The sequence below is a fragment of the Rhinoraja longicauda genome, chromosome 14, assembly GCF_053455715.1.
Source record: "Rhinoraja longicauda isolate Sanriku21f chromosome 14, sRhiLon1.1, whole genome shotgun sequence".
Taxonomy (NCBI): domain Eukaryota; kingdom Metazoa; phylum Chordata; class Chondrichthyes; order Rajiformes; family Arhynchobatidae; genus Rhinoraja; species Rhinoraja longicauda.
The window spans coordinates 40,367,724-40,388,087 of record NC_135966.1 but is presented as its reverse complement, the minus strand read 5'-3'; the positions used below and the strand labels follow the sequence as shown (position 1 = coordinate 40,388,087).

General features: G+C 39.3%; 1 protein-coding gene across 5 annotated transcripts in view; it reads left to right on the top strand.

The window, feature by feature from the left end:
• Positions 1–20,364, top strand: part of rbm27 (RNA binding motif protein 27) — a 98,369-nt gene that overhangs the window by 37,236 nt on the left and 40,769 nt on the right. For all 5 annotated transcript variants that reach the window (XM_078411750.1, XM_078411747.1, XM_078411748.1 and 2 more), the window contains exons 8-14: positions 2,718–2,849; positions 8,784–8,933; positions 10,817–10,961; positions 14,340–14,499; positions 14,647–14,880; positions 15,476–15,619; positions 19,671–19,796. In XM_078411750.1, coding sequence (XP_078267876.1) covers positions 2,718–2,849; positions 8,784–8,933; positions 10,817–10,961; positions 14,340–14,499; positions 14,647–14,880; positions 15,476–15,619; positions 19,671–19,796 — 1,091 coding nt within the window. The remainder of the gene's footprint in view (positions 1–2,717; positions 2,850–8,783; positions 8,934–10,816; positions 10,962–14,339; positions 14,500–14,646; positions 14,881–15,475; positions 15,620–19,670; positions 19,797–20,364) is intronic.

Here is a 20,364-nt window from a genome sequence, read left to right as displayed (position 1 = left end):
TTACCAGGCCTACATTCTGTGAGGGCTAGAAGAATAAGAGGTGATTTTAGTGAAATTGATCAACTTTTTATACTTGACAAGCTAAATGTGGAGAGGTTGTTTCCTTTGGGTGTGTTGAACTAGAGATGATGGTTACAAAATTAGTTGGGAAACAATATTAGACTTGGCATGAGGTGAGTGAGGTAAGACTGAGGTGATATGTTTTTCACTCATAAGATAATTAATCTTTGCAATTCTTTACTATGAATGCTCCGTTGTTTATTTGAAAATAAGATTGATCTGGATCACAGAAGGCAGTGGAGGCCAATTCACTGGATGTTTTCAAGGGAGAGTTAGATATATATAGCTCTTGGGGCTAATGGAATCAAGGGATATGGGGAAAATGCAGGAACGGGGTACTGATTTTGGATGATCAGCCATGATCTCATATTGAATGGCGGTGCTGGCTCGAAGGGCCGAATGGTCAACACCTGCACCTATTTTCTATGTTTCTATGGATTCTTGGTGAATTGAGGAATTGTGGATAGTAAGGTTGAAGCATCAGGATTATCTTGTTATGCAGGGAAGGCGGCTTTATAAACCTGACTGCTGATGTTCCTTTTTTTTAATGTTCTAGTGTTGCATTGGGAGATGCAATAGAACTATGCTACATGGTTGTACACAGTTGCAAACCTAACAATGAATTGAACTATAAAGAAAACAGGTTTCTTCTAAATTGTCTCAAACAATTTTGGAGGCTTGTTTCTACCCAAACAGATTAAAGTTTGCCTACTGTCAAAATCATTGCGCATAATGAAAAGTGCACACACTAAGACTATGTTGGGGAAAAACTACTTCAAATGGGCTAAGCTGCATAATATTCCCTCGGTTGCCATTTAATTTATCCTAGTGTGACTTGGGAATAAGAAAAACAACATAAGGAGTACAAAGTGAGTCTGATTACATTGGATCCAATTTGCTGCTTATGCTTGGCCTCCCATCCTCGCCCCATGGCTGTGCTGTTTCTTTTACAGCCTACATTCTGTAGCTCTGGATTAGAAGAGGGTGAAAGCTGCAAACAGCCTCGAGTAGCCTGCACTTTGTGCCTTACTGAGGACCTTTTGCCACTCGTGCTGTTGTTAAATACATTAGATAATTAGAGGCATTTACAAGCAGTTGAAATTGATTTGGATAATTATTGAAAGTAATAAATTTGTTTAAAAACAAATAGAGAATCTCGCATGACATTAAATGTATGGGGCAACAATGGGTGTGCTAGCTCTGGTTAGCATAAAGTAACGGAATGCCCAAGACTTAGGGTGAATCTAGGGGTGGAGCAAGAGGTCAAAAGCACCTGCCCCTGTTGCAATATACTCTGTGCTTGGATGCAGCATTATGCAAGCTAGGAAATCTGAATGCAGTAGCTAGTTGATTGTTTCCCGCAGAACTACCAGCTGCCTGACTTTGTGACCTGACTCAATGATCTCACACATATTGGATTGGAAGGAACTGTAGATGCTGGGTTATACCGAAGATTGACACAAAATGCTGGAGTAATTCAGTGGGTCAGGCAACATCTCTGGAGGAAAGGAATAGGTGACATTTTGGGACTGAACTCTACTTCAGATGGAGTCCGAAGAAGGGTTCCGATCCAAAACATCACTTATTCCTTTTCGCCAGAGATGCTGCCTGACTCGCTGAATTATTGCAGCATTTAGTGTATAGTTACAGGTAGATGGTGGTAGCCCCCTCTATTATACTAAGTAGTAGTCTTGTGCACAAGAAATATCAGTAGATGTGCTCAGTTTGGAAGGGTTCATAACTGCTTCTGTTCTCAGCTTCTTGTTAGTATAGTGGTTTGCATCTCCACTTCGTGAGGTAGACCAACGCTCAATAAGCGAGTTCGGTATTCCGACTGAGCAAGCACAGGTCATAGATCGCGGGGCATAGAATTGTCGCCAGCTGATCTACTACGTGTAAACAAACCTTCGTTTCTGGATAGTGAGTGAAAAGATTTGGTGTCAAATCGCCCATGATCTTGATGAATGACAGAGCAGAAGTGAAAGAAAAAATGGCTTAATTCTGGTCCAATTTCTTGTAAGCTGATCTTTTCAAAGAATGTCTGATGGAGTTTGAGAGAAAAACAATTTAAACTATAATTCGAAAAAGATTAACTTTTGAGTTTCATATAGTGAATGTACATCATATAATTTTGTTCTTTTGCCTTGTATATAAAGCCACTCCATTCTTACACTTACACATGAAGCTCTAGCAACCTAGCTGTAAGGTATGGGTGTGAATGGGATTAAAGTGGTGAAGTTGAAAATAATTTAAATAGAGCACGATGTAAGTTGATGTATGTTTCTGATTTGTATTATCCATTTCCATATTTATGATTTGAAAGCCATGATTTGTGGTTGAGCTGCAGCCTCACAGTGCCCAGAGACCCAGGCTCAACCCTGACCACAGGTGTCGCCTGTGTGGAGTGTGCTCATTCTCCATGTGATAGATTGGGTTTCCTCTGGGTGTTCCGGTTTCCTGCTCAACCCAAAGACGTGTGGGGTTGTAGGTTAATTGGCCTCTAAAATTCCTGACTATGTTGGGAGTGGATAAGAAAGTGGAATAATATAGAATGAGTGCGAAGGAGTGATCAATGGTCGGTGTGGACTCAGTGGACCGATGGGTCTGTTTCCTTGCTGTATCTCCAAAGTAAATTATGTTCTGTGTTATCTTTATAGGACCACGTTCCATCTCAAAAAGCAGTATGGATGGCATTGAAGTCTCTGGGACCACTACAGTACCCTCTTTGCCACCTCCCGGATTACGGCCCCCACCTTTACCACAGTATCCACCATATGCAACTTCAGAATGTAAGTGCCTTGCACTTGTAAACTCCAGGATGATAGTAATTATTATTTCAAATGGTGCTTATAACCAGCAATGTTGGTGTTTAGAGTTATGCAACTTTCTTGCTGGATAAAAGCCCTCCTTTACTGCTTACATTGTATTTTATCATAATGATACGCTTCCATAAAAAAACAAAGTGCTAGAAATTAGAGGTCAGCCAACTCCTGTGGGCAGAGTTAATGTATCAGGTTAATCATTTTTCAAGCTGAAGGAAGATTTCTTGTGCTGCTCTTCCCATCGGTGCTGCCAGGTCTTTGACTATCTCCAGATATTTTTGCTTTATATTTCAAATTTCTAGCAGTGTTTAATGTTGCATGCTTGTCCTTTATTACTGAAGTTTTAAATTCTTTGTTGGGTTTGTTTTGATTGTGGGCTGTTGATACTTTGGTTGTGTGTAGGTAAGTTAAATGAATCATAAGTTGAATTTTCTGCATGACAATACCATAATCAGGATATTTCAATTAAGCTGTACTTCAGATATGCACTCCTGCAATTAACACAGGACTTGCTTGTACTCTTTGCTCTCTTGAGGTCCTTCTTTGTGCAAAACGTCAATTATCTGCCATTCAATTATCCTGATATTTTGGTCTCTGACTCACTGCTTCCAGTGCTTCCTGGGAACTTTTGCTGCTGTGTAATGTATTAAAAAAAGAATTGACTATGTTAGAGTATTAAAAGAAAAGACACCCAACAGTCCAGATAAAAGTCCTGAGTTTGCTGGTTAAGAGTTTTATTGTGCTAGCTTGAATGTTCTTTCTCCACTTTGAACAGTCATGGGCGAGGAGTTCCCAAGAATCAGTAGGAATATTGCATTTGGTCCAAGGAGGCCTTGAGAATATACTGAATTATTTAGTACCTGGAAAATCTCTGTGTGATAGGACTATATATTTTTTGGAGTCTGGTTTCAGGCATGTGAATAATGCAGCTTGACCACAGAACTGTTTGAGTCAAGTGAGAGTTAAGAGTGTTTTATTGTCATATGCCCCCTAAAGGGACAATGAAATTCTTACTTGCAGCAACATATTTAGATATGCAAACAAAGTACTCAGTGGAGGCCATAATAATCTAGAAAAAGTTCAATATATAAAAACAAACATACAATGTAGTGCAGTATATTGCATCAATAACAATATAGTGTGCATTTAAAGTGCAGCAATAACAATGTAGGGCCCCAGCACTGGGGATGTTAACCTGGGAGATGCTACTGACATTGGCCTGCTTTCTATGTAGTTCAAGTCACAGAGCAAATGGGAGGCCTGGGATCACTACTGACCAGTAAACCATACATTTTGTAGCAGGCTTGAAGTCTTGAACTTCAAATACATTCTTCCTCAATCAACCAAAGGCTGTTCTGGCTCGTTGAACATAATGGAGAATTTCATCATCATTTTCTGCCTTCACTGACAGGTGACACCCAAGATCTAGGACGTGCTCTATGCTTTCCAGGGTCTCAACATGAACATTTATTGTTGGAGGGAAGCAGGGCGACAGGTTTGTAGAGGGCTTTAGTCATAAGGATCGAGGGCAACGCCTATCTTGTTTCAGTGACAGTCAGCGATGGGTTGGAGCCTGGCTTTTAAGCATGCTCAAATGCATGCATTGTCTGCACGCTGCTACTTAACTGAACTAGTCGGTGACCATTATACAATTAATGGCTGCAGAGTTTATTCTTTTAGTTGTACCTGAAAATAGGCATATAGCCTGTTATTCTCTAAAGTGAATGCAGACACCATGCAAACATCAATACGCAGATCCTTTGGTGGTGGGGGAGGGGGGGGGGGGGGTGAGGCAGTAAATGTCAAACTCTATTTTATAGCTGATTTAGTTATATCAAAATGTTGAAAAGCTGCAACTATTTATCTAGTGTCTTTGAAGCAATATCCCAAGAGCCTCAGAAGCATTATCGAACAACCTCTACCTCAAGAATTATTTCCTTTTGAGTGATCAGGCATTGAAAGCCTATCTCAAAATCCTTCGTTTCAAAAGGCACGAGCAGGCCATTTGAAGGTGTAATCGCATGTTACAGAAGTTTTCCGACCATTGTTAAGCTGGACTTCTAGTATCTATAATATATTGATAGTGGGAAAAGAAAACAATGTATTTATAAATCAGTGTGATATTTGAATTTGAGAGGAGCTTGATGGTATCTAAGCACATGTGGTTTTATGGGTGGCAGCGTTCATGGGTGTGGAAAATTTGGTACAGGAAACAATGGTAAATTGTTTTAGTTACTGTGCACTTGTGAAGGAAGTCGATGTTGGATTGCAGTTAAATCAAATTGGATTCAATGTGTTAGGATTTTGGTGAACTCTTAAAAGTTTTTTTTGTTTTTGTTCATTGATTTGACCTGTTACACTGAGATTAACTCTGAATAGCTTTCTCAGTTTAGGGGCAATAAAGATGGAGAAAGAATGCAAAGTGTTAAGACAAAAAAACACCCAACAACCTTTCTGTGCTCCTTTCCAATCTGCAACTCACCACTACCATTATGCTGGACTTTGGCAATAAGGTGCCGGTGACAGTGAATTTAATTAGATTTTGTTTTGGATTTATTTCTTTGCCCGTTTTTTGTGTCTGTAATGATGGTGAATCTGTTGGTGCTTTCCGTCATTACTTTGTAAAACTGCCAGCAACTTCTGGCATACATAGAAACTTAGAAAATAGGTGCAGGAGGAGGCCATTTGGCCCTTCAAGCCAGCACTGCCATTCATTGTGATCATGGCTGATCATTCACAATCAGTAACCCGTGCCTGCATTCTCCCCATATCCCTTGATTCCACTAGCCTCTTGGGCTCTATCTAACTCTATTTTAAATTCATCCAGTGAATTGACCACCATTGCCTTCTGTGGCAGAGAATTCCACAACTCTCTGGGTGAAAAAGTTTCTTCTCACCTCTGTTTTAAAGGGCCTCCCCTTTATTCTTAGACTGTGGCCCCTGGTTCTGGACTCCCCAAACATTAGGAACATTTTTTCTGCATCTAGCTTGTCCAGTCCTTTTATAATTTTATACATTGCTGTAAGATCCCCTCTCATCCTTCTAAACTCCAGTGAATACAAGCCCAGTCTTTCCAATCTTTCCTCATATGACAGTCCTGCCATCCCAGGAATTAACCTTATGAACTTACGCTGCACTGCCTCAATAGCAAGGACGTCCTTCATCAAATTAGGAGACCAAAACTGTACACGGTACTCCAGATATGGTCTCACCAGGGCCCTATACAACTGCAGAAGGACCTTTTTGCTCCTATACTCACATCCTCTTGTTATGAAGGTCAACATGCCATTAACTTTCTTCACTGCCTGCTGTACCTGCATGCTTACTTTCAGTGACTAGTGTACAAGGACACCCGGGTCTTGTTGCACTTCCCCTTTACCTAATCGGACACCATTGAGATAATAATCTGCCTCCTTATTTTTGCTGCCAAAGTGGATAACCTCACATTTATCTACATTATTATACTGCATCTGCCCACTCACTCAACCTGTCCAAGTCACCCTGCAACTTCCTAACATCCTCTTCACAGTTCACACTGCCACCCAGCTTTGTGTTATCTGTAAACTTGCTCATGTTACTTCTAATTCCCTCATCCAAATCATTTATATATATATATTGTAAATAGTTGCGGCCCCAGCACCGAGCCTTACGGCACTCCACTCGCTACTGCCTGCCGTTCTGAAAAGGAACCGTTTATTTCCTACTCTTTGCTTCCTGTCTGCCAACCAATTCTCTATCCATGTCAATACCCTATCCCCAATACCATGTGCTCTAATTTTGCTCACCAATATCCCCTGTGGAACCTTATCAAAGGCTTTCTGAAAGTCCACTGGCACTCCTTCATCCATGTCTCTTCCATCTGGAAGCATTTAAATATCTAAACTACCCTGTTTTTTAAAATAATTTTAATGGCCAAGGCTAAACAGTTCAGTTCTTTTCTGGAGAAATTCTGGTGCATAAAAGGTAGAATTTAATTTCAAATTAGTTATTATGGAATCTGAACAAAATTATGGATTAGTATGAACTTTAAATATTTATGGACAACATCTGCTGTAACAAAAAATGTGAATACTGAGTCTTTCTCTGGCAGAAGTGTCCTAAGTTTTTAATCATGTACAAGATAGGAATTCTGCTAATATTTATTGGCAATATTCTAGCCCCTGAGAAATTATGTTTTCACCCAGTATCACATTGTGCAAAAATAATATTTTAAATGATCTTTGCAGCTCCTTTAAGCCCTAATAGTTTTGTTTAACTGATCTTTTTAAAAAAAATCTTTGCTATTTGTGAGATCTCTTTATTCCATTGCCATCATAGATTTCCATCTTATCCTTATAGGTTCCACAGTTGTTCTACTACTGCATCTGCCAACAATACAGAACTTAGCCACACATGATCTACACATTTATTGTTCATTAATCTACATTCAATCCATTACCAAACTGATGGAAGGTGTAATCTGCACTGTTGTCAATGTGATTCTTATTAATGTTTGGGTTTCACCAGGACCACTTAATTCCAGACTTTATATGCTGATCCAAACTAAAATAACTGACAAGACAGTGACTGTTCTTGATCAAACCAAGATTTAACTGAATGGAACATCAAAAAGTCATAGTAAATTTGAAATTGGCTCCATCAACTGAAGTCATACCTGGCATAAGTGAAGATGGTTGTAGTTTTGGAGGTCTCAGCCATAGCATGTAGGCTGTAATCTAGATCCAACCTCGGCATGTTTTAAATGGCAATATTTGTTGTTGATTGTCCAATAGAAATTGGAAAAAGTCCATTGCTAATGCAGTAAGATTTGGTTAACATTCAGACACAGGATGAAAAAACTCCATGTAAAGTTGTAATACTATTTACTAATTACTATTTACAATAAAAGGGGCTCAAATTTGCTCTTGACGTTACCTTTAATGAGGCCTGCACCATCGAAGTTCCTTAGTGAGTGCATTTGGTGAGCAAGACAACTTGATTTGCTGCACTTGTACTGTTGTGACAGGGAGCGGTTGAAGATTGGGTACCCGATAATGAATGAGTTGCTTTCTGACTTCCCAAAATCTTTCTGTCACTTGTTATGTTAGGAAAGTGATTAAATTCTCTCCATCTCCCTGGATTAGGGCATCTCCAATGGTATTTTTGAACACTTGGCACAATCCTCACTCAAACAGTGATTAAGTTTAAATTGTATTCCTAAGAGCCAGTACAACATTGCAAAATTCTTCACTAAACAACCCTGCCTCTGACTCTAGCTCACTGTGGCTCAATTTGTACCAATTGCAGCATCTTTGCACAGTTTCTTAAGTAGCACCAGCCTGATGGGCAATTTTTGCAATCAACAAGTTCAAAGATCAAGATTCAAAGATCAACTAACTGCAAGTTTCCGTCCCATCATGACTTGGAACCATGTTGCTGCTGCTGTTGCTACTTAATTGTTGTGTCGAATTCCTGGTATGCACTTTGTGTCTGAGAAAGGATCTTCACTAGTTCTGCAATAGTTCAGTAAACAGACACATTGGGCACATTGGAATTTATTAGCTATATTATTTTAATGCATAAAAGAGAAAAACTAAGCATTCTACCTGACCTGGAAAGGTTAATGCTCAACTAAATCTATTGGATTTCTTTAGAGTTCATCGTAATTCTTTTCACTTGCAATATTCAAGCTACTATTTTTAGAACTTCAGTAGAATTCTTAAATTAGAAATTGCTGAGTTAATGGTCGGTCATTATAATTTTCATTCTCACAGCAAGCATGTCAAACAATACAATTTGTATTTTAATTTGTCCAAGTTTTAAAAAAAATTGTTTTTGTAACAGCCTGGTACAGTTTTGCTAAATTCCTTACTTCAGTGCACTATGCATTTGTTAAAGAATAATGAAGTGCTTCTGTTTCAGATAATTATGAGCCTGATGGTTATAATCCTGAGGCTCCCAGTATTACCGGTGGTGCAAGACCTCCCTATCGACACTACATCCCACGAGTTCAGACGGAGCGTCCTAATTTGATTGGATTAACATCCAGCACCATGGATAGTCCTCAACGAGGTAAAAGTTTGCCTGCTACAAACTTTAAGAATGTTACCTATTTTTGTAGGAGCCATTTATCTTTAAGCTAGCTACTGTTATATTATTATAACATATTATATTATTTTGTCTAGATATATCTTGCCGTATCATTTTGGACACTTGGGGGCGGTCATTGGATGCACTGGGGGGGGGGGGGGGGGGGAGTCCTGAACCAGGGGCCACAGTTTAAGAATAAGGGGTAGGCCATTTAGAATGGAGATGAGGAAAAACTTTTTCACTTAGAGTTGTGAAGCTGTGGAACTCTCTGCCTCAGAAGGCAGTGGAGGCCAATTCCCTGGATGCTTTCAAGAGAGTTAGATGGAGCTCTTAATGATAGCGGAGTCAAGGGATATGGGGAGAAGGCAGGAACGGGGTACTGATTGTGGATGATCAGCCATGATCACGGTGAATGGTGGTGCTGGCTCGAAGGGCCGAATGACCTACTCCTGCACCTATTGTCTATTGTATATATATATGGGCATAAGGGATTGGGAGTGGCCAGACACAGGGAGGGAGAGCATACAGTTCTCACCAAATCTGGGTACAGGCCTGGACCTGAGCAGCCAGCTACAATGTGTATGCGAAATAAAGAAAGTCCGGTATGTTCATCTCCTTGTTTGTACAACTACTTCAATAAACAACTAATTAAACTGGAATTTAAAATTGTATTATTAAATTTAGCTTTACAACAATATGTCGCAATATGTTTGGTTTCTAATAATTATATAATTCAATATTGTGCACTGAAGGAAATTACAAATCACAAAATCCAGCAGAGTTAAACTTGAATCATTGGGTTATATCTTTTAGTGATCTGTCATTGAATTTAAAATTACATTTGGTTATTATATTTTTATGGGCGTGTACACCTTACAAGAGGGTGAGGGAATTTTTCCCCTGCTCAACAATTTACTAGAACACATTAAATGAAAATGGTGTATTTGTTTCTGATTGGTGCTTACTTTTGAAACTTTATTGCCTGAGCTAATGTTTGTTTTTGACAGAGGCATACTGAATGCCCAATTTCAAAGAACAAAAATACTTGTGTTTTCTTTAACTTGAGAGGATTTGTTTTCGACCTTAAAGGGAAATAATTTTTAATTTATTCAGGATAAATCATTCCATACAGATTTCAGTGTTAATTATTCATTGGGCATTTTGTTCTTAAAGACTGTTTGCATGAATTTGGTGTGAAATAAATTGCAGTAATCTGCCCAAGAACATCATACGATGGAGATAAGATATAAAGGGATGGGACTGGTATTGTGTTGTACATCAATTCCTTATTGAAAAAATTCTGTTGAGAAACAAATCTGCACAATGTCAAACCCTCTCCACATGCTCACTCGAGGCCACTGCAGTGTGGACAAGATAGTCGTCCACCACCTTACGGATTGCGTGTTTTTCAAGAAAGTCCAGAAAGGGATACAGTGGTCTTTGTTGAGATTTGTTCCTCTAACTGATTCTAGGCAAAAATGTGTAGCTCATGGGCTATTCCCAGGGGTGTAAACCGAGTACCATCAACTGCTGCTGGAAGATAATCAATTATGTGAAAGTGGCACTTTGTTCTGCCCAAAACCTGTTTGTCTTCTAGTGCAGAGGGTTGACCATAAAGGAATGCTGCCAACATCTATGTTAAGGGCCGTGGTAAAGCTTGGTGGTAGTTGCACTTACTCGCAAAGGATCTGTGAGGAAAGACTCGCGTCGATGGTCCGATCACCATTGGGTGCAGAGAGGCTGAGACAATGAATGCCACAGTCTCTCGAGGGTCTTACAAATGCAGTGTTTGGGATAAAACATTAGTGACTTCACTTTGTAAATTAATAGAGATATTAAATTTCTCCTATTTTTGACATTTTTAGTACCTATAAAACTTAATCAAGCGGAGATCTGCATAGCTGCAACTGCCAGCAACAACGCTTCACGTGTGGTCATTGAACCAGAATCCAGAAAGAGAACTGTGGTGGCCTTGGATGGGCCACCAATGAAAAAACTTTGGATGGAAAAGTAAGGTTGCATTATTATGCCCTTTTTTTGGTTCATATTTTTGTTTTGCAGAGGGGTCTAGAGTAGTTCCTTAGCTGTTTTGGAGAAAAAATGTTCTTGTATTTAAATGGACATTTGCTTATTGAAAGTCAAATATGAATTTTATGCACTTAGTGGAGAGAAGTATTGTATCTTCCCAGTCTAGATCACAAAATTTGTTTTTAATTAAACACATCCTTTTATACTTTTTACATTAATTTGTTAACCATTTTTATGTTGAGACAAGGTGATTATGGAGAAATGAGAATAACCCCAGCACCCTTGCTATTTGGAATCCCATAGCCAAAATCTACTTTCCACCCCTTGTTCATCTCCTTAACTCGTCCTGCTCAAAGATCTACCATCAACTTTTGAACTCAATGCACTGGTCTCCAGGGTAGAGAGTTTCCAAAATGTATCTGCGACTCTCTTCATAAAGACATTTCTCCTTGTTTCAGTCCAAAATAAGCAACCATTTATCTGAATGTTCTAGAATTCTGATTTCTCTGAACAGAGATCTCTGTGCATCTATTCTGTGAATCCCAATATTTTTACTTATCTAAACTATGGGAAGTGTGCAGGCCACTTAAACTCATGCAAACTTGATATGGCAACACCTCCTATTTCTCCACTTTGCAAGCAGGCAGTCTAGTGTTTATAGAGATAGAATTGCATGTTGTAGCCCAGGTGTTGTTTCAACGTACTCTTGTACAATTATTGATTGGCATGGACGTGGTGAGCAGAAGGACCTATTACTGTTTGTATCACTCTGACTAAATGTTGCAAAGTTTTCTTACTTTTGTACATGTTCTGAAATGCTTGTGGAACCTGCAAGTTACCTTATTGCCAAAATCCCACTAAATACCTGTTTTTACTTAAAAAAAAACGTTTTTTTCCTATTCTTGCTGAAGTGGTGTACCATTTTTTTTTCTCCTGCTACCATCCTATTCACTTCATCACTCCACACCCCATTGCAGATTTCTTGCATTCTTCTCTCCAGCTTTGCATCATCATCAAATTCATATTTTTATGTATTTCATTAATATAGATTGCACCTAGGTACAATTTTTCAATATTTAGTTTGGTTTAGAGATACAGTATGGAATTAAGCCCTTTGACCCACCAAGTCCGCACCGAGCAGCGATCACCCATACACTAGTTCTATCCTAATTTTATAGAAGCCAATTAACTTACAAGTCTGCATGTCTTTGGAATGTGGGAGGAAACCGGAGCACCGGAGGAAAACCCACACGGTCACAGGGAGAAAGTACAAGCTCCGTAGAGACAGCATCCATAGTCAGGATCAAACCTGATGCTGGAGCTGTAAGGCAGCAACTCTACCACTGTGCTGCCCTGAAAGATGGTTGATAGGGAAGAGGTGTCACAAGGATCAATATTTTGGCTCAGCTACTTGCATAGCTTGATCTCGTGACTTAACAATGCCTCAACTTGCTAAAATATTATCCAAACTCCAACACTTGCTGCAGTGAAGGAAGAATGTCTTAGAATCTTTAATATTTCTTGGTAGTTTGCTCTCATTTCCATCTTATTCTGCTTTGATTTCTTGATCATCAATTGCAGGTTTCAAAATTTTCCAGTGTTACAACATTGTTATCCTCACATTTAATCTAATGCTCACCATAATCTCTGTAAACTCTTCGATGGGTCATGTTTTCTGTGGTGTTTTTAATTTTAGCAATTGGCTAATTTGATCCTTAAACAGTTGCCTATGTTTAAGTTCAAAACTTTCTTTCGCAAACCATAATTAAAAATTCCCATGAGAACATTTTTCTGGAGAATCCATTAGTCTATAAATGCTAATTAAACCTGTCTCATTACACAAGTGAATTTTTTCAGCCCGTTTGAGTTAATTTCATGATGTAATGCTCTGGGAAACTGCCCAAGTATATTCCATAAGTTTGTCCTCCAACTTGCATTTGGCAATTCGATATGTTAAGCTTATGTGAAGATGGAAGTTTACCGATTTTTATGTCACCTTGGTAGAAACCAATGTCTTGATAAATGTTTTTTTAATTTGTTAGGTCTGTGTCTATGTGTTTATGTGGTGGATGCTTCCTAAGTTGTTTCTTCTCTTCACACGTACTGATTCTACTTGTTATTTTGGGCCAAGATTATTCCTCACACTATTATTTCTTCCTTTATTTTTCAGACTTGTAACCTTCTCTGTCTGTCTTTTCTGAGTGTCCTGAGTGTCGTGTACACTGGAAATTTTAATGTTCTAAATCTTTGCTGTGAGGCTAAAAATCTTCCTGTGTGCCATTATCACCTACTTAATGTGTTTTATACATTAAATATAAAAATTTTAATTGTAACTTTTTCCCATATATAGACAATAGGCAATAGACGCAGGAGTAGGGCATTCGGCCCTTCGAGCCAACACCACCATTCAATGTGATCATGGCTGATCATTCTCAATCAGTACCCCGTTCCTGCCTTCTCCCCATACCCCCTGACTCCGCTATCCTTAAGAGCTCCTATTTGATTTAATCCTATTTGATTAACATTTACAGCTAAAACCACAAACCCATCTTTTACATAGTACTTTTTCATCAGATATCCTAGTTTCCTATTTAAATCTTCACATTTCTTTTCCCTTGAACACTAGCTAACTTAACCCAGAGTTGTGAGGATTCCATAAATTTATAGCTCCGGTCACCTACTTCACATGTTTGACTTGCACTTTCAGTTCTCCCAATTTGTGTGCGGCTCAGGTAACAGCACGCTTCTGCATTTTAACTTCAACCCTCGCTTAAACTCACTAAATATGGATCTCTTTCTCAAGTTTATCTGCTCTATCGATCCACATATGGACTAAGGCAACTGTATCCTCCCACTCCTCATTTGTCTTCTATTGAGGCAATGCCCTTGGCAACATGCCTTTGAGATACTCAATCGCAGCTGTGGAAAATCACTTCTGTGCCCTGAGTACTGTGCATGTAAACACCATAATATTGGTGAAATCTTGGTTCAGTTATTTCAATTAAACTATTGGTCTTTGCACTTGAAGCAACTTTTCATTGTGCTTGGTAATCTTTTGGATTTATCGGTGTCACCTTTGAATTGCTGTTGTATTTGTTCTGTAAATTGCAGAATTAGATATTTGCTGGTTCATTTAGAAGTATTGTGATATGTATTCTATGCTTTTCGATATCAGTTTTTAGAAGCGGCTTATTTTAGTAGTGATGGTTTGAAAGATAAATTTGGGATTGGATTTAAATTTGACGCAACTAAATTTCACTACATCCTAATGTTCAAAGCTGATTCTTAACCAAGTGTAAAGGTCTTCAATTCTGGATACTATTTTGTAAATGCGACACATTTATTTTCAAAATTTGGCAGGCAACATTTTAACCATCAAAACAAACAAGGTTTCCAGAAGAAAATTCACCATGCTTACGATAACACAAAGCTGGAGGTACGCAAGATCCCAAGGGAAATGAACACCATTACCCAGCTGAATGAACATTTCAGTAAATTTGGTACTATTGTCAACATTCAGGTAAGAGAACTGGTAGAAGATGATAATTCATGAAAACTTCATGTTTAAATTATGCAGTAAACATCGATACAACTCTTATTAAAGAGCAATGAACTTGAGAAATTTTATTTTTTCTGTATCATCTCAATTCCCTGCTTAATCCCACAGGTTGCATTTGGAGGGGATCCAGAAGCAGCTCTCATTCAGTACTCTCACAATGAGGAGGCAAAGCGAGCCATTTCCAGTACTGCAGCAGTATTGAACAACAGATTTATTAGAGTGTATTGGCACAGAGAGAACAATGGGATTCAACATCAACATCAACATCAACATCAGCATCAGCATCAGCATGAAGTTCAGACACAACAATTAGCAGTATCACAACACAACACAGTTCATAAGGTACTAATTTATTATTTAACATTCTGCTCCCGATGTTGGAAACACTTAAGTCTGTGTCTTTTGCTTGATCTTCTTTCCCTTGCTTTACTATTTTGCAGTCATTAAAATCATTTTTTACCCTCCATTGTTTTTACTTAACACTGTCTTTTATTCAACTGTTTATCATTGCTTTATACAGAAGGATTGGACATTTAAAATAAAAACATAATGGGAAATTACCATTCTGATTTTGTTAAACGTACCGAAATGACCAGTTATCAATTGTAACCTAGGCTTGATGTAGGATCAGGTGGTTTTGTCATTTGCATCCTGCAAACAATCAATTGTGGTTTGCTTTTTGTTTTTACAATCATGTTACTTAAAATATGATATGTCACTGAATTATGTTTGCATTCAGTCTTAACATTTTTGAGAAAGCTAATTATAAGCCACAGATTCTATAAAGGGTGATTGCCACCTTTGACCAGACCATTTTCTAAAAGCAGGCATTCAAAAATCTCATTGTTAATCGAGATGCATAGATTTAAAAAAAAAAAGTTGACGAGCTTGGAGGAAGAAGTGTTGTGACGTCTCAGACCTGCTTTCCATGTTTTAGATTTTAAATCGAAACCAAAGTCCTGGGTCTTTCGTGCTAACAAATACACCAGCAAAGCAACGACTGGAATCAGTTGGTGGAAGTCAGCCTGACGGGTTGCAACCCTGTTCAAACCAGTTTGGGACAGGTGGAGAAGCTTCGCAGGTATCTGATATTAATATTTTTGTGTTTCTCCCTCTTGACACAAAATTGTATTTGTGAAAATTAATGTTGAGAAAATAGGGATGGGGGATAGGTTCCTGAAGTGATTTTGAATGCCAAGATAGAAATACTAAATTTGAAGCTTTTGATGTAATGAGCTGATGTAATGTGTAAGATAGGCCTAATAAGGAGCGCAAAATAAAATGCTGCTGGAGGAACTCAGAGAGTCAGGCACTATCCAGAGGGGAATGGGCTGACAATGTTTCAAAGATCCACCTCATCCAGACCCTTATCTGCTTTCCAGTGGGACTGCTCTCTTTGTGATTCCCTCGTGTGCTCATCTCTTCCAATCCATCCCTCCACCTCTTCAGGTACTTTCCCCTGCAATCATAGGAGGTACAGCACCCATGCCCAAAACCTCTCCCTCACCTCTATCCAGGGACCTAGACAGCCTTTGCAGGTGTGGTAAAGATGCACGTACACCTCCTCCATTGCATTAAACGCTTTCAATATTGCCGCCTCTATATTGGTGAGATCAAGCACAGACTTAGCAACCACTTTGCTGAGCACCTGTATTCTCTCTGTCATGGCTTTCCAGAGTTCCCAGTTGCAAGCCATTTTAATTTATTTTCCCTTTACCACATCGGCCTATCAGGGTGTGGCCAAATGCAAACAATACGAACAGCACATCCTATTCTGCCTGGGTAATCTACATCCCAATGGCATGAACACTAAATAATAACAGGAAAAGATAGTTGAGTATCGACTCAAAGTGCTGGAGTAACTCAGTGGTGCAGGCTCTGGAGAAAAAGGATGGGTGAGGTTTGGGGTTTGAGGTTTGGGGTGACTTCTTATGAGTCTGAAGTCCCTTCAGACTGAGTGCAGAAGTGGCCCGATTCGAAATGTCACCCATCCTTTTTCTCCAGAGTTGCTGCCTAACCTGCTGAGATACTCCAGCACTTTGGTCTATCTTCGATATGTACCAGCATCTGTAGTTCCTTTCTACATTAAGATGGTTGAGTATTAACTGTACAGTATCAACTGTAAATCCCCCACCGCTCCCCTCCCCCAAGGTGTCCCCCAAGGCCCCCTCCTCTTCATCCTCTACCTGTTCCCCCTTGGTCAATTAATCCGCCGTCATGGTCTCAACTTCCACTGCTTCGCCGATGATATCCAGCTCCTCATCTCCACCAAGTCAATCTCCTCCACCACACACTCTACACTAACAAACTGCATTACTGAAATAAAATCTTGGCTTCAATCAAACTTCCTCAAACTCAATTGCAACAAATCTGAAATCATCATCATTGGTCCAAAAATGCTCACCAAATCCACCCAAAACTTCATCCTCAACATTGATGGTCTCCCAGTATCCACCTCACCTCACATCCGGAATCTTGGAATCATCCTTGATCAAACCCTCTCCTTCGACAAACACATCAAACACATCACAAAGACAGCCTTCTTCCACCTCAAAAACATTGCCCGTCTCCGTCCATCCCTCTCCTCCACAGCTGCAGAAACCCTCATCCACGCCTTCATCACCTCCCGTCTGGACTACTGCAACAGCCTCCTCTATGGCGCACCCTCAAAAATCATCAATAAACTTCAATACATTCAAAACTCCGCTGCCCGTCTACTCACACACACCTCGATCCGTGACCATATCACCCCCGTCCTTTATAAACTCCACTGGCTCCCCATCCCCCAGAGAATCCAGTACAAAATCCTCCTCATAACCTACAAAGCCCTCCATAACCTGGCCCCATCCTACCTGACCGACCTCCTCCACAGGCACACTCCCACCTGCACCCTCCGCTCTGCCGCTGCCAATCTCCTATTCCCCCACATCCGGACTAAACTCAGATCCTGGGGGGACAGGGCTTTCTCCATCGCTGCTCCCACCCTATGGAACTCACTACCCCAAACCGTTAGAGACTCCCCCACACTCACCACATTCAAAACATCGCTGAAGTCTCACCTGTTCAGTACTGCCTTCAACCACTGAAGGTCACCTCACCTTCTGTCTCCTTTCTCTGTTCATTTATTTATTTACTTATTTATCTATTTATTCATTTCCCTATGTTCTCAAAATCTCTGTAAAGCGTCTTTGAGTATATGAAAAGCGCTATATAAATAAAATGTATTATTATTATTATTATTATTTGGCAGTGGTTTGAAAGGCTGTCATATTGAATACATTTTTTTTGTTATCTACTCCACAACAATGATGGTGTTGAAAGTGAGAGTTCACACTAGGAATTGAAAGGGAAGGTTGGTAATCAATTGTTGTTAAATGTGGTTAAAGGATGTGAAGTTGGGTTTCGTTGATAAATTAAGGTTGGAGGGCAGTTGCAAAGTTAAGTGAGAAACTAAGGAAAGGTGGATGGAGCTGGATGGAATATTTGCCCTTAAGGACTGTGATAGGGGAATGCATGATGAAAATTTAATTGGGGCAGTAAAAAGAATTGTGGAAGCAGCAAATGAAACTCTGGATGAATCCAATTTATATATAAAAAGATAATCCCGAGCTGTATTTCTTTTTCATTGAATAATGTGAGGTAAATACAACAGGGCTATTCTTCTGTGTTTTAAAGTTGGATAAATACAGGTTTGTGCTATTCAAACTTTTGTTTGCCTGGATCTTAAATTGAAATGGGGATGTTGCTTCGATAATCAATGTGCAGATGATTAACCAATAATGTCCAGCTCCAGTATGTGCTTTTTGATGTATGCACAATTGGTGTTAAAGCTGGACTGGATTATATTTTAAAGAATGTAAAGAACTGGAACCAGAGGGATAGTTTTATCACACAGAAGGTGGTATGAATATGCAATGAGCTGCCAGAGGAAGTGGTTGAGGCAGGTACTATAACAGCATTTAAAAGACGTTTGCACAGGTACATGAACAGGAAAGGTTTAAAGGAATAAGGATCAAACACAGATAAATGGAACTCGTGTAGGTAGACATCGTAGTCAACATGAACAAGTTGTCAGAAAGGCTTGTTTCTGTGTTGTATGACTCTTGATTATGACTCCATTTTCAGGTGTCACTAAAAAAACTGAAAACCAATGTATGTAGTGTTCTAAAAGGAATTGTTCAGTTCATTAGCAAATAAATTACAGATTTACTTTAGTTGTTATAAAGTGATTAGAATTGACCAAGTTAATGAAACTATCTATTTTGAATGTCCTTAAGCAGAAAAGAGTTTGATTAATGACATCACAGACCTCTTTTTTTCTTAAGAGATGATGAAGCGTCATGGCAATTTTGATTAGTACAGGTGTCAGGTTATGGGGAGAAGGCAGGAGAATGGGGTTTGGAGGGAGAGATAGATCAGCCATGATTGAATGGCGTAGTGGACTTGATGGGATGAATGGCCTAATTCGACCCCTATTCCTTATGACCTTATGACAAAGTGCTGTAAATGAATTTATTACTGTTCTTTGAAGACCCATGTTTCTTCCCCTGCTTCAAAAAGATGATCAAAGGTTTATCATAAGAATGCAATAAGATAAATAGTAACATTTGTCTACTGGACTCGGAAGGATGTTTGTTTGCCTTGGGGACTACTCTTTAGAAAATGGAAAGCTTAATAGAATTTCTTCCTCCCCAAACAGTTTGGGGGGAGAACAATGTTTAACCAACTCCAGCGTTTTGGAACAGAACAGTGCTCATAGGTACATAATAAGAAAAAAACAATATGGAGTATGGTATGAAAATTATTTTGCCTTGTGATGGTGATTGAATAGATACTTGAATGTGTTACCAATAAAAAAATATTTATTATACCATAATATGTGGAGTACTGTGCAATTGAAAGAGCAGATTGCATGTACTGATGGCCTTCTGTCTGAAAGATGGAAATATATAATGATTACAGATGATATTGCAACCGGTTATTCAACCTCACCTGAATGTTATGACTAACATTCTCTGATGCCATCTGGTTATTTTGTTCTAATGCAGAAATTGGATAATGTTTCATATGGTGTAATACTTGACCATGATTGTAACACAGTGACCTTATTGTGCTAATTCTGATTCCCCTAGGTACTTCCTTCATCCACTAGTCTGGTAAAGGCAGGCTATAGTTCTTCTGTCACAAAGACAACTCATAAGTGCTCTATAGCACAGAGTAAAGCACTTGAAACTAAAGAAGCTCATAAGAAAAAACAGGTACTTGGACATTATTGCTGTTGTTTGTTTTGAAATTGCTGATCTTAAAGTTACCATTTAAAGAAAATAAGTACTGACAATAGACAATAGGTGCAGGAGGAGGACATTCGGCCCTTCGAGCCAGCACCACCATTCAATGTGATCATTGTGGTGTTATTGCAATGTACCTTTAAGACTACACAGATCTATTGGTAGAGGGTCATCAGAGGGCGACAGGGAGGAGCCGGGGGAGCAGATGTGCGGTTGAATAAACACTCGTGTAAAAACACAGTTGGACTCACTGTATCTTTTTAAAGAACACAACATGGTGTCAGAAGTCCTGTAGGGTGCGTGAAGTGTACTTTGAGTCGAACAACTATCGTTTGGAGCTCGTTGACGGCAAAAGAGAAAGAAGAGTGCGACATGCAAGACGACAACGCACAGAGAGCCCCGGTATGACCAAATGCTACATTTAGCATCCAGCCTCCGGAGTCCTTCGACTTTTCAAAGCCGCAAGAGTGGGCCAAATGGATGCGGAGGTTCGAAAGGTTCCATCTGGCAAGTAACTTGAATGCCAGCTCCGAAGATA